Below are 14954 nucleotides of genomic sequence, written 5' to 3'. Positions count from 1 at the left end.
GTGGGAAAAGCGAAAATATCGCGGCCAAAATCTTGGGAGAAGCTGCAGCTCGGAGCACAGCGGTGCCTGGGGCGCTGCTGTCACAGCTCCCCGGGGCACAGGGGGCTTGGCAGGGCACGGATGGGGGTGGCCGGACCTGGCGCTGCGTGTCCCCTGCCACTGCGAGTGACCCCGTCCTTTTAGCGCCGGGGATGTCACACGGGATGGGAATGTCCCTGCTGCTCCTGAGCCCTGTGTGGCTGGAGAGGGTGACACATCCCCGAGTCACGCAGGACACCACCGGCCCTTCTCTGCTGCTCTCACCCGTTCTGGTCTGAAACACGTTAATCCAGACAGAATTGCCCCCGAATGTCTCTGGTTTTTGGTAGAGCAGGAAGGCGAGGGGCAGCGCGGGGAGGGCAGAGCAGGGCTGGGTGAATCCTGGCTCCTGGGCTTAGGGAAAGCTGAATTTGACGTCTCCCATGTACTCCTGAGGACAGGATAAGCCAAGGATATCTAAATCCTTTTCAAGGATTCTAATTTGAAGGATGGATTAAAACACTGGCTCTGAATTACAGCAGCCTAGCGCCATAAGCAGTCCCTAATAAGAGCTTCAAGCCGAAGGAGGAATTATGCAGCTGGAAAAAATTGAGTTTTGTTCTGTGCTAAGCAGCAAGATTAATTTTTGGAAGGTCTTTTCCTTCCCCATTCAGGATCCTGATTCGCTTTCATGCCTCCTCTGCTTCTGCTTGAAAACAGCAGCAGATTTATCCCTCAGCAAATTGTTCCACAAAAATTCGGTGTTTTAGCCTATGTCCTCCACAAACTGTTAGTTGTATCAGGAATCACCTGCAATAATGAAAATTACTCTTCTGAGGGTAAAGGTCTGCCTGGCACCTGGCTGGGAACCTCCTAAAGCCATTGTGGATTTTTATTTTCCCAGCGCCATCCCAGGACACAGCTCCAGTCTCTGTTCTGCAGCCCCGGGTGATAAAAGTACTAAATAAATGTAATATTTTCTGTCCCCACAGCAAGCTCTGGCTCAGCCTGCACAAGAGGCTCATGAGAGTCATTATCCTGCCCAGCTGTCCCTGCAGGTATTCAGAGCTGACAGCACAGGGAGCTCTTTTAGGCCACAGGTTAAAATATTTTTGGGAAAAAAACCACCCCAAGTAATTAACATTGGCAGGAAAATTCCTGTTTCATTTGGATTCCAGAAGTCCCCTCTGCAGCTGCTGTGTTACAGCACTTTAAGCATGACAAGGGCTATTAGCAAAAACTCTTTTTTCTGTTTGCCAAGAAATAAATCCCTTTTTGTTGAAGCCAAACATGTTCCAGGTCAAATGCTCAGCTGGTGCGAGTCAGTGCAGCTCCACTGAATCCAAGGAGGGGCAGCAGGGACCCTGCCTGGGCTCCCTGCCCCGTTCCTACGGGAATATCAGTGAATTCTGGCTGGATTAAAAACAATGTCCATTAGAAAACTCGGAGAATCTTAGAAAATTATTTGTAGGGGAGAAGCTTTTAAGTGACAGATTAGTTCCACCTCTCCACAGCAAATAGTTGGGTTTGACGCTCAGGATGTTGGTTTTTACAATTAAAATGAATGGGGAGCTCTGGTGCCAAATTCCACCAGGGAAAGGTTTCCTGGGCGGGGGAGGCTCCTGGGCACCCTTGGCATGTTCCTACAAGAAAGCCAGGCCGGGCACAGCCCTGCAGCTGCTGCTCCTCCTTCCTTTTGCTGCCTCTGCTGGGATTGATGTGTCCTGGCTCTGGGATGTGCCAGGGATGGGTGGGATGAGCCCAGCAGGGTGGGATCTGCTTTGGATGCTGCAGGACGGGATGGGGGTGTGGGGTGGGGGTGACAGCCCATAAATCACCCGGGTGAGGGGTAGCGTGGCTGACCCTTCCCACAAACACCTCCAGATACCATCTCCCACCCGCGGATCCCGGCAGGCCCTATCGCTGCTCCGCACGCTGCCCTGGCTGATCCTCGGGGAATTGCAGCTCCTCATCAACCCCAAGGTCAGCGAACAGTCGGGAAACCAGAGCGGAATGACCGCCCCTCACAAAGGGCTGGGACGGCCCCGGCCTGGATCTCCAGGGTCCTCCTGCAGTTCTCTGTGCGATTCCCGAGGGACAACGAGGTGGGAGGGATGCCTTCCCCCTCCATCCTATTTCTCTGGAGCTTAACAGCAGGGAAGTGTTGGGAATGCCTTCCCAGGGCAGCTCCAAGCACTCACCAGCATCCCTCCTGCCCCACTCCAGCACGTTAAAAGTGGGAATAATCCCTAAATAAGTAAGAAGAAAAAAGGCCATGCCTCTTCTTCTTCCTCACCTGACACAGTGATACAGAGAAGCCATAAAAACACCGAGTCCTTCAAGCATTTTTCAAAAAGAAGAAGATAAAACCCCACTCAATTTTCTGGCCAAACTTCCCGAGGCTCAGGGCACTCGGAGCTGTTGGGGGTGAACGTGCAAAGCGCTGGAGCAGAGAGGTAGGACACAGAGAGCTCCCAGAGCACGGAAATCCCACGGCTCCAGGTGCTGCGAATTCCCTGTGGTGGGAAGTGGTTTTGCTTCAGCAGCTGCACTTTCACCATGGCCCTCAAACGCTGGGAGTGGGAGCAGCCCCACCCAACCTGCAGGGACAAAACCAAAGGATTTTGGTTAGATGTGGTCCTAAAAACAGGGCTGAATTCCCAATTTCTTGGGTTTTTTCTTTTAAAACTCCTGGACATCCTGATGTACAAATTCCCATTGTCCATTTGCACTGAGAGCCTCAAGAAAAGGTTGCAGAGGAGGAAATGCAGGGGGGTTTTCAGCAGTGGATGCTGGGTTTTACAGAGATTTTCATCCAGAAAGAGAAAGCATCTCCTTCCCCAGGGCAGCAAGCAGCAGTCAGTGCTGGGCAGCACAGGGAAAAGGCTGAGAAGAGGGTGAAGAAATGATGGAGAAGTTCACAGCTAAAAGTCCAAGAAAGATAAATTCTGCTGCTGCCAGACCATGATGCAAACCCGGGGCAGTTAAAACCCCACGTGAAGCACCCCAGGAGTGGCCGTGGCTGTGCTTGGCAGCTCCCAGGGCAGCACCCAGACCCCGCACCCCTCCCAGGACAGCGTGCCCACATTCCTGGAGGAAGGAGCAGGAATCCCTGCTCGGAGCAGCAGCTCCAGGTGCTCTCACTCACCGCTCGATGATGCTGTTGTTGAGCTGGAGATCGCAGGTGACCGACCTCATCTGCTCCAGCAGCTCCTGCATCCTGCAGGGACAAAACCAGCCCTCACTCCTGCATCCTGCAGGGACAAAACCAGCCCTCACTCCTGCATCCTGCAGGGACACAGCCAGCCCTCATTCCTGCATCCTGCAGGGACACAGCCAGCCCTCACTCCTGCACTGCTCAGCTCCTGCTTCCCACAGGAGCAGCTCCTGCTGAAGGGCTGGGATGTCCCACAGGACACCGAGCAAGGATCACACCCAGCAGGGACAGTTTTTCAGTCCTGTGGGCACAGAGCACTCACCCCATCCCCGAGGATGAGCAGCAGGAGGTTCTGCTCCTCCCCAAGGAGCTGGGCTGTCCCCAAATCCCTCTTCCCAAAGACTCACCGCAAAGCCATCTCCTGGCGTGCCTGGCTCGGGGGGACAGGGGAAGGCACGGGAGGAGCTGGGGCTAAATTCCATCTCTCCATCTGGAGAAACCTGTCCAGAGCCTGTGGAGAAGGAGAGTCCTGGCAGCTCCCACAGCAGGCGCCGCCTGTGGGGCTGACCCCGGGGCGAACACTCAGAGGCACCCACGGAGTCCCACCCAGCACTGCTCCAGGACAAAGGAAATCAAGCGACCCAAGGACCAGCACATCCACCAGGAGGCTGTGCCCTAGCTCAGCAGCTTTGCTGGGGGAGCTGAAGGTGAAGCAGCATTTCCCTCCTGTTGTGACTCCCATTTATTGGGCTGTGCCAGGCAATCCTTGGGACCAGGAAAGCCCCTGCCAAAGGTTTCTCCACTCCTTGCTCACAGAGCAGGACAAAACAACACCTCCAGCTTGGATCACCCACAGAGAACTGCAGCAGGGGGGTTAAAATACTCCAGGGGTCCCCTACTTAAGCCAGGTGCTCCTGGACCCTGGAGAGGGGAGCGGGAGCATCCTCAGGGAGCAGGAGGAGGCTGTGGAGCTGCACCCCTGGACACCTACGCCCTGCAGGCAGTCCTGGCACTCCGTCATCTCCACACTGCAGGTGCTGATGCGGTTGCTGAGCCTCTTCAGCTGCTTCTTTATCTCACAAACTTTCCTGGAAAGAAGAAAATGAAGACAAAACTCCCGGTCAACGCTTGGCATCATTAATTTTTTAATGTGTTTTAATTTGATGCTTTTTGCAGCCCTGTCTGGACTCCAAATCCTGACGGAAAGCAAACGAGTGTCAGCAGTGCTGTAATTACAGCTCTAACAGCCACCACAGGCCAGGCTATCCAAACAGCACTAGTAGCTAATTAATCAGGGAAAGTTGCTTGTAAATGAGGCAGCTCAGGCCCATCACTTCACCCAGCACAGCCTGGGCCTCTTGTCCCTTGGAGGACTGAGCATCTACCCAAAAAGGGCTCCTCACACCCAGCAGGGACATCATGAGTTGTATTTAAAAAAAAAAAAAAAAGTTTGTTTTGGCTTTAAAAAAAACAGACTAAGGGAAGAGTATTTCAGGTGAATGATCCACCTTGAGTCCCCAGAAAAACAGTCACCACCCCACAAACCCTGGCAGGAAACAAAACAGGACAATTAAAACTGAAGTAACAAGAAATTAAAAATATCCAGCTGAGACTCGTGGTGTTTCTCCATAAGGACAGGAAAACAGGTACAAAAATACCCCAGGAAAACATGGAGAAGGTTTTTTCCTCCCTGTGGGCAGAGGCAAAGCCCTGGTTTAGTGCAGACACGGCTCCTGCACGGGTTTTGTGGGGCTCCACATCCAGGGGGGGAATCCCAATCCGAGACAAAATTCCTGCTGGAGCTGAGGGAGATTTCATTGCCTGTGGTGGGATGGGGTGATGGGGGGACTGTGGGATGCAGTCCTTGTCCCCAGGGTGAAACCTGCCTTTGGGTGAGGGCTGGCAGCACGGAAACCCCTGGTGGCACAAGCTGGGGCTGGGAATGGGAGGAGGAAGGGAAAAGACTGGGATAAAACTGGGATGGGGCAGGGAAAAGGCAAGGAGAAGGCTGGGAGAGCACAGGGACAGAGCAGACCCTGCCCTCAGCTCCTGGAGCATTTCTGAGCACCCCAGAAAAACTTCCAGCCTTAAAATCCCCTCCAGTTGTAAATCCAGCACAGGGCCCCTCCCCACCAGAAACGGGCCCAGGTCAAAAAATGGGTTTAATTGTAAGGTATTGCAGAAACTCCTCCTCCCTCCACCCACACGGGCAGCCCAGGGGAGGCTGCTCCTCTGGAAAAGCAACCTTGCCATGAAAATCCAATTTTTGCAACATCCTCTCCCCCTCCCTGCTCTGCCACAGGCAGTGCACTGCTCTCGCTCACTGCGGGGTAATTTGCTCTTTGCATTATTCCCCAAGCACCATTTAACAGAAAACCATCCCCGGTAAGCAGAGCTCTCTGCCTCAGTGGCAATTTTGTCCTGATAAAATCACCTCTCCCCCCACCCCAGAGCAAGAGAACAGCTGCTTGAGCTCCAGCCGCAAGTTTAGGGGCTTTTTAAAAAAATAAATGTAAAATAGCAGGGAGCCATCCCACACAGTGGGATTTCCAGCAGGCTCACAGAGCTGTTCGAGGGCTTGCTACCCCTTTGGAGGCTCTCAGCAGTTCCCAAAAGCCCCATTTCCATCTCCATCCCCATCTCCACACTCCATCCATAGCGGAGAGTACTGGGAAGCCCTGATCCCTGGTGGGTTACTGCAAAGTCCCCTCTCCCAGGTCCCTGTTGGGGGGCTGGTACCTCATCCTGCTGCTGTGCAGGGCCAGGGCCTCCTGGTACTGCTGGACACAGTCATTCTGGAAAATGGACAGAACCTTCCTGGCCAGGTTCCCCAAATTCAGCCTGAACCCGGGAGTAAAAGAGAGAACAGCATTATTTCCTTAAATGTGTGAAAAGGAACATCACGGGAGACCTGAAGCTGAATGGAGAAAGAGGGGCGGGATGCTCTGAAATGAACGACAGAGAAAACAAACCCTAACTGGGATGGGGAGGGAGGTTTGGGGGGATACAGTCCCCTGTCACCCCCCAGGGCACTGCTGAGAAGTCTCTGCCTCGGAATTTAAGGCAAATGTTCAAGGTTAGACCGAGCACTAAGTGAGACAAAGGAGTCTGGGAAGTCTCAGCCTCCCTGCTACACGCTGAAGTGGGAATTTTACTTCCTGCCTGTGTTAAATTCCCCTGGTTTCGGTGGAAACTGAAAGGAGGATTCTTAAAGGCACAAAACCCATCAGGCACTTCATTCCCACTGAAGTTCAGCAGATGGGAAAGCAGGGACACTTCCTAAGTCAGCATCTCAGTAAATAAACGGCTTCAGACCAAGTCCTGTGTGAGCAACAGCCTGGAGCAAGTTCATCCCATCATGGAAGGAGTTTAACCCCTCATGCAGCACAGGGCTGCGGCCCAAGAGCAGCTCCCTGACCCCCCCTCTGCAGAGCTTCTCCCACAGCTTCACCTGGAAGAGTTCACAGCTTGAAACCTTCACTGCGAAGGTCCTGCAAGGAGGAACCAGCACAAGAACCACCTCCAGCTGCCCTCTGACAGCATCAGGGACATTTTATACCCCTTTGGGATGCAATCAGAACCACCAAACACCGGCCCGGCCTCAGCAAGGGGCAGGTCCTGGGGAGGGGAGAGGGTTGGGACTCACTTATCCAGCTTGTGAATTTGTTCCTCGTTGTAGCCCAGCCCTGGGGAGGAAAGACACCGTCACCACCCGTTTTCCTGCTCACAACCCAATAAATGGGCAGTTTCACAACGCACAGAAGGGGATTTTCCTGGCTCAGCCCCTGGGGCCACTGTCAGGACACAGAAACAGATGATCTACAAGGCCCCTTCCAGCCCAGACCGTTCTGTGGTTTGATGATTCCATGAAATAACTGCTGATCCCAGCAAACCGAAACCATCCCGTTTCCCACAGGGACAGTGCAGGGACATTCCTGCCTCGTGTCCCCCATCCCCAGCACTCACGCAGACACGTCCTGGCCTTCCTGAACTGCTTGTAGATCAGCTGCATCTTCTCCAGGCAGCACTCGATCTGCTGGATGCTGACACGGGACAGGGAAGGAAGCGTGAGGCCCCTCGGGAGGGAGGGAGGGGGTGAGTTTGGGGTGAAATCATCACTTTGGGGTGAAATCATCACTTTGGGGTGGAATATGAACCCGCTGTGAGTCAGGGGCGCTGCTCCCCATGTCTGTGCAGGGCATCCCCCAGCACCCCCCGTGGGTGGGGGTGGCACGAGGGGCTGTGCCTGGCAGGGGAACTGCTCCATCCGGGTGGGGACAGCAAAGTGGCACCAGGAACTCCACCACAAACCTTTTGTCTTCGTGCACTTGCTGCCTGTCCTTCACCAGCTCGGCCAAAATCCCATCCAGTGTCCCCTGGAAGTCAAAGATGCTGTGGGAGCACCGGGAGAGTTCCTCATCGACCTGCGGAGGAGGGGAGAGGTTGGGACCAGCTGCTCCAAGAGCTGGGGGTGCTCCTCAGGCTGGGGATGCTCCTCACCCTCTGCAGCCTTGTCTTCACCACGGCCACATCCACCCCAGCCGGGCCCCTGCTGCCTGCAGGAACGGCCTCGTGCCTGAGGAATGACAGAAAATGAATATTCCTGAAGGAGGAAATAATCCAGAGGCAGCTGTCACCAGGGCAAAGGAATCCAGCCCATGCTGGGCTCCTGGGGGGCTGCAAAGTGCTTTCCTCAGGCAGCAAGTCAGCTTTCAGAGTGCCAGATCTGAGCCACGACATGCAAAATGCTGATCTGGTAAAAACTCGCCCTGTTGTGTCCAATTTGTTCCAAAATTGTCAGTTTTCCACCCACTGGCTTCAGGCCAGCTCGGATGCTGTCTGTGTCCCTGCAGCTGGCACGGGAGCGCTGGGCTGAGCATGGCACACTGGCTAAGTCAGCAGAAATATTCCTGATGCAGAGTGTTGGAAGGGCTGGAAGAGCCAGAGCATCCAGCTGCAGCACTGCTGCTCTTGGCACCCCAGCCCCGAGCGCTGAGCTCAATGGGAACCATGTGTCCCTATTTTTTTTTCTCAGATGAAGTGGAAATTAAGGGACTTTGCTAAATGGCAAAGAATGAAAGAACAGCAACCCAGCGGCAAAGAATTTTCCACTACAACAGCAACAACAAAAAAAGCAACAGAAAAGCGAAATATCTGTGGGTTGCTTTAGATAAAATGGGTTCAGCTTGGCCCAGGGCAGCCGGGTGGGAAAGGGTGTGTGGGAAGGGGAAGGTTGAGGGCAGCCCAGGGCTCCTCCATAATTCAGTGGAGACTCCTGCAAGGAAATGGGACATCTCCCCGTGGATGGCAGGAGGTGGCTGTTGGATCCATGGGAATGCAGCCCGGCTCTCCAGGGCTGTTTGCAGGGAGCGGGGCTGGTGATGGGGGCCAGACCCCTGCAGGGCCCTGCAGCTGGTGCCATCCTGCTCTTTATTTTATCCCAACTCAATTCTCCTTTCCCTGGAGCTGGCAGCAGCCCTGGCTCCTTCCTGCTCAAGGGCTGTAACAGTCAGAAAACCCCGGAGCAGCAGCCAGAGTCAGGACTAACTCTGGGCTCCCAGAAACCAGGGATTGGTCGTTAAAAACTGAAGCAAAGAGGGAGAACCAGCCAGAGTGGCTCGTTTCCCACACGGTGAAAAAGCCTCCTACCTCCCAGGTATCAGCTTATTCCTGGAATTCTCCTTATTCCTGATTATCCAGGCACCTTTGAGAGCCCCGTATCTTATCAGCCACAGCCCAGACCTGCAAACCTCACTTACAGCACGTGTGTCTTCACCTCGGTGAGCTGCAGGCAGGCGAGCACGGAGTGAGCCCCCCTCCTCTGCTCCAAAATCCTGGAGCACTCCGTTTTCAGGTTCCCGCTGCCGAGAGAGAGAACAGCCCCTCCAACACGTGCTCCCCGGAGTCACAGACCCATCCCGGGGCCAGCTGTGTGGGAAGGGGGCAGGGATGGAGCTGGTGGCTTCTCTGAGGTTGCTCGTGAGACAGTGGGGGCTGGAGGAACCTAAAATTGGCTGTGGCTGCTGGTTTTAGGGTCTCTCACCCTCTGCTCACTGTCTTGCCCCAAAAGGAGTGGGTAGGGCAGTGAAATTCATCATGGAATCATGGAATGGTTTGGATTGGAAGGGTCCTTAAAACCCATCTCATTCCAACCCCCTGCCATGGGCAGGAACACTTCCAGCAGATGCTCACGCAGTGATGATGACAATAATAACCCTGCTCTTTTCCTCAGCCTCTCCTAAACTGAAGGAAGTGACCCAAAAGGAACAAAAGGGGACAGGAGCATCCTCAGAACACCAAGGGGTGTTGTCCTACAGGTGCAGCCCCACGGGGACACACTGCCCCTCACGCCCTGCTCCCTCCCAGTCCCCCAGAACCCCATCCCACCATCTCCAGTGGCCCTGCACTACCAGGAAGATACCCCAGGAGGGTTTAACTCAACACCCAAACCCCTCAGTGCTGGGCAGGGCCGTGTCCCCGCTCTGTCCCCCACCCCAGCAGTGGCTCTGTCACTCACATCACCCAGTGCAGGCCCCTGGCCAGCAGCTCCCGGCCGCGCCGCAGGGCCTGCCCCACGCGCAGGGTCTGGTGAGCGGCACCCACGGCGCTCTGCAAGGCAAAGGGCACTGCCAGGACCTGTGCCAGGCCCGGGGCACCGCCAGCACAGTGCCAGGGGCTGCCCTGGCCCCCGGCACACACACCCACCTTGGCTGCACTGCAGTCGGCCACCACGTCCACCCTGGGCACCAACTTGGGGAACTCCAGCGCCGCTGCAAAGACCGGCAGGGTCGGGGGGGTTGTCCCAGGCTGTGGCTGGGGGCAGCTCCCACCCGCCAAACAAACCCTGTGGCCACTCAGGATTTCAGCCTCAATGCTGGAGGCTCCGTGCAGCCCTCCAAGGTATTTTGGAAGCATGGATGAAGGCGGGAATTCCCTGCAAAGCCCAGTGCGGCACGTGGCTGTGAAGCACCAGCACAGGGCAGGGGGAAAAACGGACCCTGAGAGCCCCTAATCCTGCTCCACCTCCTGTCCTGCCCCAGGGACCAGAAACGGGACTGGGAATTGGCACTGGGAACTGGCATCAGGAGTGGGAATTGGCACTGGGAACCAGTACTCCTCGCTGCTGGTACTGGGTCACTACTGAGAACGGGGACTGGCACAACCTGGCAGTGGGAAAAGCGACCAGTCTGGTGAAATGGAACCCTGCTGAAACTGGGATCCAGGTCCAACACTGCCCAGGCAGCAGAACCTGGGATCATGCAGGAAAAGGGCCCATCACCCAGGAGGGAAATGGGAAATCTCTTGGGGTGACAACTGTAACAAATCCCTCCTACAAGAGCCACTCTCCTGCTGTGACACTCACGGTCTCTGTACCGGATCCCCACCACATCCTCAGGCTGCTCAGAAGTGCTCAGCAAAGTCAGGGGGCTGCGCTCCGTGGTTTTGCAGAAATTATGAGCTTGTAGATTGGGATCCAGCTCATACAGGTGTCCTTCAAAAAAATATTCTTGGTGGTGAGGAACTATATTTGTCTGTTTGAAGACGGCATCTAAAAACTTGGTGGTACTGAAATGGAGAGAGAAATGAAAGGATGGGGATAAGCAATGAGGTGAGCACACAGATTTCCATCATTTTAGCAGCCTGCTGCCCTCAAAATACCAAAATATTGATATTTTCTCTTAGCAAAATATCAGACAAGGTCAGCAGAGCCCCTTGGACACCTCCCTGAGGCTCTCTGTGTGCCCATCAGTGCACTCCCAGCAGAGGCTGCTGTGAGTCTGGTGTGTTTTAACCTGGTTTAGGAGCTGTGCAAAGGGAATGGTGCTGCCCCCAGGTTCCCCTATCAAAGTGAGGGGCTGAGGCTTCCCAGCTCCTTTCCCAAATGTACCTCTAACACAGCCTTACGTGTTGTAGGAGTGGATGTAGATGCGATGGGAGGACGCCTGCTGCAGGGAGAACACGTCCACCACGATCCTGTGCAAAATGTCGTTGGTTCCTGCAAAAAACTGGTCGAATCCCCAGCATTTCTCCTGATCCACCTCCAGGATACTCGCCAAGATGGGGATCAGCTGGTCCTTCAGGCCCCTGCAGCAGCAATGCAAGAGGAGATGTTTGCAGGGACTGGTGTAACCCCGAGTCACAAACGCGGTGACTGCAGGGCCGCCGAGAGCCACTGCCCTGCCCTGCGCCCCTTCTCCTGGCTGGAGAGCAAAGATCTGGTCTGAAAGCTGTGCCACCTGAAAATGAAAAGTTCCTCTGCCTCGTTAACCCCCCCTGTGCTGTGTGAGGACATGGGAGCTGCAGCCCCAGCAAGGGACACTCACACGGAGAGGCGGCAGGTGATGGGCAGCTCGTAGCTCCACTCGATGTTCCCGTTCTCCTGCCTCTGGATGCCCGCGATGGCTCCGGGAGGCTTCTCAGTGGTGATTTTGTACCTGTGGGAGGGGAATTGCTCACTGCTGACAGAGCCAAGCAAGCTCTGTTTGGGCACTGCATCCCTCCGGTGGAGGGAAAGGGCAGAGTGTGGACGGGCTGGGAAAGATGTGATTCACTGAGGGAAAACAAAGTGCTCAGAGGGAAAATACTGCAAGAAGCAGTCAAAACCATCCAAGACAGAATAAATCCTGCCTCCTCCTCCAGCTGTTTAGCCAGGAGGTCATGGGAATGCATTTTACAGAATCCTAGAATTACCTGAGTTGGAAGGGACCTTAAAGGTCATCTGGTTCCAAGGCCCTGCCACGGGCAGGGATACCCCCCATGCTCAGTGCCCCTTCCAGCCATCCCATTTGGAGGGAAAACGTGGCACATGGGACACGGATTCTTCCCCACGCAGCACACACACCACTCCCCACGGGCCCCTTGTCAGGGCTCTGAGGCCGTGTGGGGCTAAACCAGCGGTGAGGCAGCACAGCCCCGCGGCCGCCGCCACTGTCCCAGCTCCCCACCCACAGCTGGACACGGGACCTACATGATCTCCTTGTTCCTGCGGGGTCCCCCGAAGGGGACGAAGGGGAGGCTGCCGGTGGCAGCGTGGTAGAAGGTGACACCGATGCTCCAGAGGTCCACGGTGACACCGAACGCCTTCTGCTGCGGCTTGCGCAGCACGGCTCGCTCGTACACGTCAGGGTGCTGCGGGGAAGCACAGAGCTCTGGGTCCTCCCCAAAACCATCCCCTGCAACCCTGCCACAAAGCACTGAGCCCATCCCCTTCCAAAAATATGGATCGGGCTCTCCAAGTCGCTGCTGCTCCCAAATTATGCAGCTGTCGAATGGAGGGACAGGGAGCAGCCCCCCCAGGGGCCACGAGCCTGGGACATGCCCTACTCACCAGATACTCCTCTGTCCCATAGACAGACACAAACTTTTCATCGTCCTCCAGCTCCCGGGCGGCTCCAAAATCCGTCAGTTTGTAGATGCTCTGCCCGTCCTCTCCCACGAGCCGCATGATGTTCCCGGGTTTGATGTCTCTGTGCACGACGCCGTTCTCACGGAGGTGGTTCATCCCTGCCACTGGGCACACGGGGGGGAAGCAGCATTCGTGTGTGGGGCTGCAGCACTGGGCTCCAGGGGGGTCAGTTTGGATTTAGGAATGTGAGAAGGGCTGGAGAGGGGATGAATCCCACGGTGGTTGCAGTTAAATGGGGATCAGTGTGACTGGGGGGATGGCGAGGATGAGGACATGGGAGGGCACGGCCCCCGTGCCCTCCATCATGGTGCACAGCTCGTTCCCACAGCAGCTTCCCGGAGCAAGGAGAAACCCTCAGGCTTTCCCTCAACACAGAGCTCAACCCCACCCTGTTCAGAGGTGCAATTTCTGACCCCTCACCCCATCGCCCAGGGCTGGTGCCTGCAGGGTCCCACCAGCACCGCGAGGTCCCCAGCTGGAGGGTCTGGGTCCCTGGTGGTCCTGGACCCCCCCACTCACCCACACACTGCAGCACGATGAGGAACTCGGACTCAGCCAGGCCAAAGGCATTCGCTGGATCTTCCAGCACGTTCAGCAGGCTGCCACTGGAGCAGTATTCCATCACCAGCACCTTCTGCTTGCTGCTGCCCTGCGGTGGGAGATGCCAGGAGGGCTCAGCCAGCCCTGTGCCCCAGCAGCTGGCCGGTCCCCCCGCCCAGGCAGGACCAGGTCCCCTCCCTTGGCTGGTGAGCCCGAGGGTTTCCCAGAGGGATCCCACTCACTGTCTCCTCCACGGCAAATAATTTGACAATGTTTTTGTGGTTCAGCTTCCGCAGCATCTCGAACTCTCTCATCTGCACCTCCTGGGGCCGCAGATAGCTGGCGTTATTGAAAACCTTCACAGCAACCAGCTCCCCTGATTTCTGGGAAAAGAGGGAAAAGAGGGAAAGAAAACACGAGGTGATGTCATTCACGCGCAGAGCAGCTCCAGGAGCTCTGTCACTGCTCCCACAGCCCACTCGGGATGCAAATGCTGCCTCGCTGCACAAACAAACCGCTGTTAATCACCTCCCTGCGCTTCCTGTCCCTGCACCCACGTGCTGCGTGTCGCTGTGTTTATCCGGCTCCACAAAAAGTTCCCGTCCGGAGCCGAGGCTGGCAGCTCCCCGAGGGATGGGGATGTTCCCAGCCCGCTCTCGCAGGCGCCGCTCCTGCCCCGCGCCTGCAGTTTGCTCAATAAACTTCAAAGGCTGCTGAGGAGGAGAGCCCGCTCCAAGGCTGGCAAGTGTTTGCATGAACTATGCAAATGGCCAAGGATGGGGTTTTCAAAACCTCTGGGCATTCCCCGGAAAACAGCTCCTTCCCCCTGCGCCGCTCGGGAAGGCGGCGAGCAGGACCCGGCTGTGAGCAGCCCAAGAGCCGCCCTCGACCCGCAGAGCCAGGGGAAGGAGCCCGTGGAAAATGAAAATAAAACCCAAAGCTGCCCCTGAGCTGCTCCCCAGCCAAAGATCTCCCGGGAGGGCGAGTGGAGCGGAGCTCGGGCATCCCGTGGGGCGGGAGGGATGGGGGGCACCGGGGCTCTGTAGTTTTGGGGTTCCTGCCCCCCCAGTTGCCCCCGCTCACCTTGTTGCGAGCTTTGTAGACACAGGCCGTGGCCCCCTGGCCCAGGAGGTCCTCGGTGCTCCACAGGTAGTTGGGGGTGCTCTGCATGTCCAGCGGGAAGCGCAGGGCTCACCCCGGGGGCCGCTGCCCACCGAGCCCCAGCCTTTACCCCTCTGTGCCTGGCAGCGCTCCGGGAAACGCCGGCCAAGGCCGCTCCCCTGGGCAGCCTCCCGGGCAGCACCGGGCCAAGGCTGAGCATGGACCGAGCCCTCGGTGCTGCCAGAAACCGCCCGGCCGGGACCTGCCGGGGCCGGCAGCACAACCCTGACAGACGCCAGAACTCGGGAGCGAACGAGCGCGGAGCGGCAGAGGCACCTCCCCGGCCCGGGAACTGAAACCTGCGGATTGCAAAACCCGCCCGGCGAGCACCGGCCACGCTGCAGGAGGAAATGCTTCAGCTTCCTGCTCGAGAAAAAACTTCCCAGCGGGGCACCCATCCTCGGGCACGCCGGGCTCCGCAGCCGCTGCTCCGGGACGGGCTCCGGTAGCGGCAGGAGGTGCTGAGCTCTGGCTGCCATCGGCATTGCGGGGCAGGGATTTGGGAAGCAGAGCCGGAGCAGGATCCGTGTCCAGGATCCGTGTCCAGCCCTTGTTATCTGTGCCAGCACAGGGTCACTGCTCGGCCCCTGGCACAGCATCACCTGGCAAGGCTGTCACGGAGCTGTTTGGACTCCCTTTCGGGGATGTGGGATGCAGGGTGGGATGCAGGGT

The 14954-nt window shown here is 56.6% G+C and overlaps 1 protein-coding gene across 3 annotated transcripts; it reads right to left on the bottom strand.

Annotated features, from left to right (window-relative positions):
* Positions 1 to 2339: 2339 nt before the first annotated feature.
* Positions 2340 to 14382, bottom strand: IKBKE (inhibitor of nuclear factor kappa B kinase subunit epsilon). Of its 3 annotated transcripts, XM_032132836.1 has the most exons (20): positions 14205 to 14382; positions 13364 to 13504; positions 13101 to 13230; positions 12504 to 12685; positions 12144 to 12304; positions 11500 to 11610; positions 11081 to 11260; positions 10539 to 10741; positions 9881 to 9945; positions 9693 to 9784; positions 8935 to 9036; positions 7676 to 7751; positions 7487 to 7599; positions 7142 to 7218; positions 6822 to 6861; positions 5915 to 6016; positions 4167 to 4263; positions 3583 to 3686; positions 3167 to 3238; positions 2340 to 2618 (listed from the first exon to the last, which is right to left on the bottom strand). In XM_032132836.1, exons 1-20 carry the CDS (start codon positions 14289 to 14291, stop codon positions 2585 to 2587), a joined length of 2169 nt encoding a protein of 722 aa, XP_031988727.1. In that variant the 5' UTR covers positions 14292 to 14382; the 3' UTR covers positions 2340 to 2584. The 3 variants fall into 3 exon arrangements, with proteins under 3 accessions (XP_031988727.1, XP_031988729.1, XP_031988728.1); XM_032132838.1 differs by lacking the exon at positions 2340 to 2618 and having other exon boundaries at positions 3220 to 3306; XM_032132837.1 differs by lacking the exons at positions 2340 to 2618; positions 3167 to 3238 and adding an exon at positions 3266 to 3340.
* Between the last annotated feature and the right edge of the window lie 572 nt (positions 14383 to 14954).

The sequence above is a fragment of the Corvus moneduloides genome, chromosome 24, assembly GCF_009650955.1.
Source record: "Corvus moneduloides isolate bCorMon1 chromosome 24, bCorMon1.pri, whole genome shotgun sequence".
NCBI lineage: Eukaryota > Metazoa > Chordata > Aves > Passeriformes > Corvidae > Corvus > Corvus moneduloides.
Note: the sequence above shows the minus strand (reverse complement) of the source record. Positions and strands in the feature narration are given on the sequence as shown.

Excerpts from the sequence above, each read along its gene's own strand:
- IKBKE (XM_032132836.1), bottom strand. The coding sequence starts at position 14,291 with ATGCAGAGCACCCCCAACTACCTGTGGAGCACCGAGGACCTCCTGGGC. Across the intron at positions 12,305-12,503 it reads ATGGGACAGAGGAGTATCTG|CACCCTGACGTGTACGAGCG; the intron begins GTGAGTAGGGCA and ends GCTTCCCCGCAG. Across the intron at positions 9,946-10,538 it reads GGGGATCCGGTACAGAGACC|CGGCGCTGGAGTTCCCCAAG; the intron begins GTGAGTGTCACA and ends CGGTCTTTGCAG.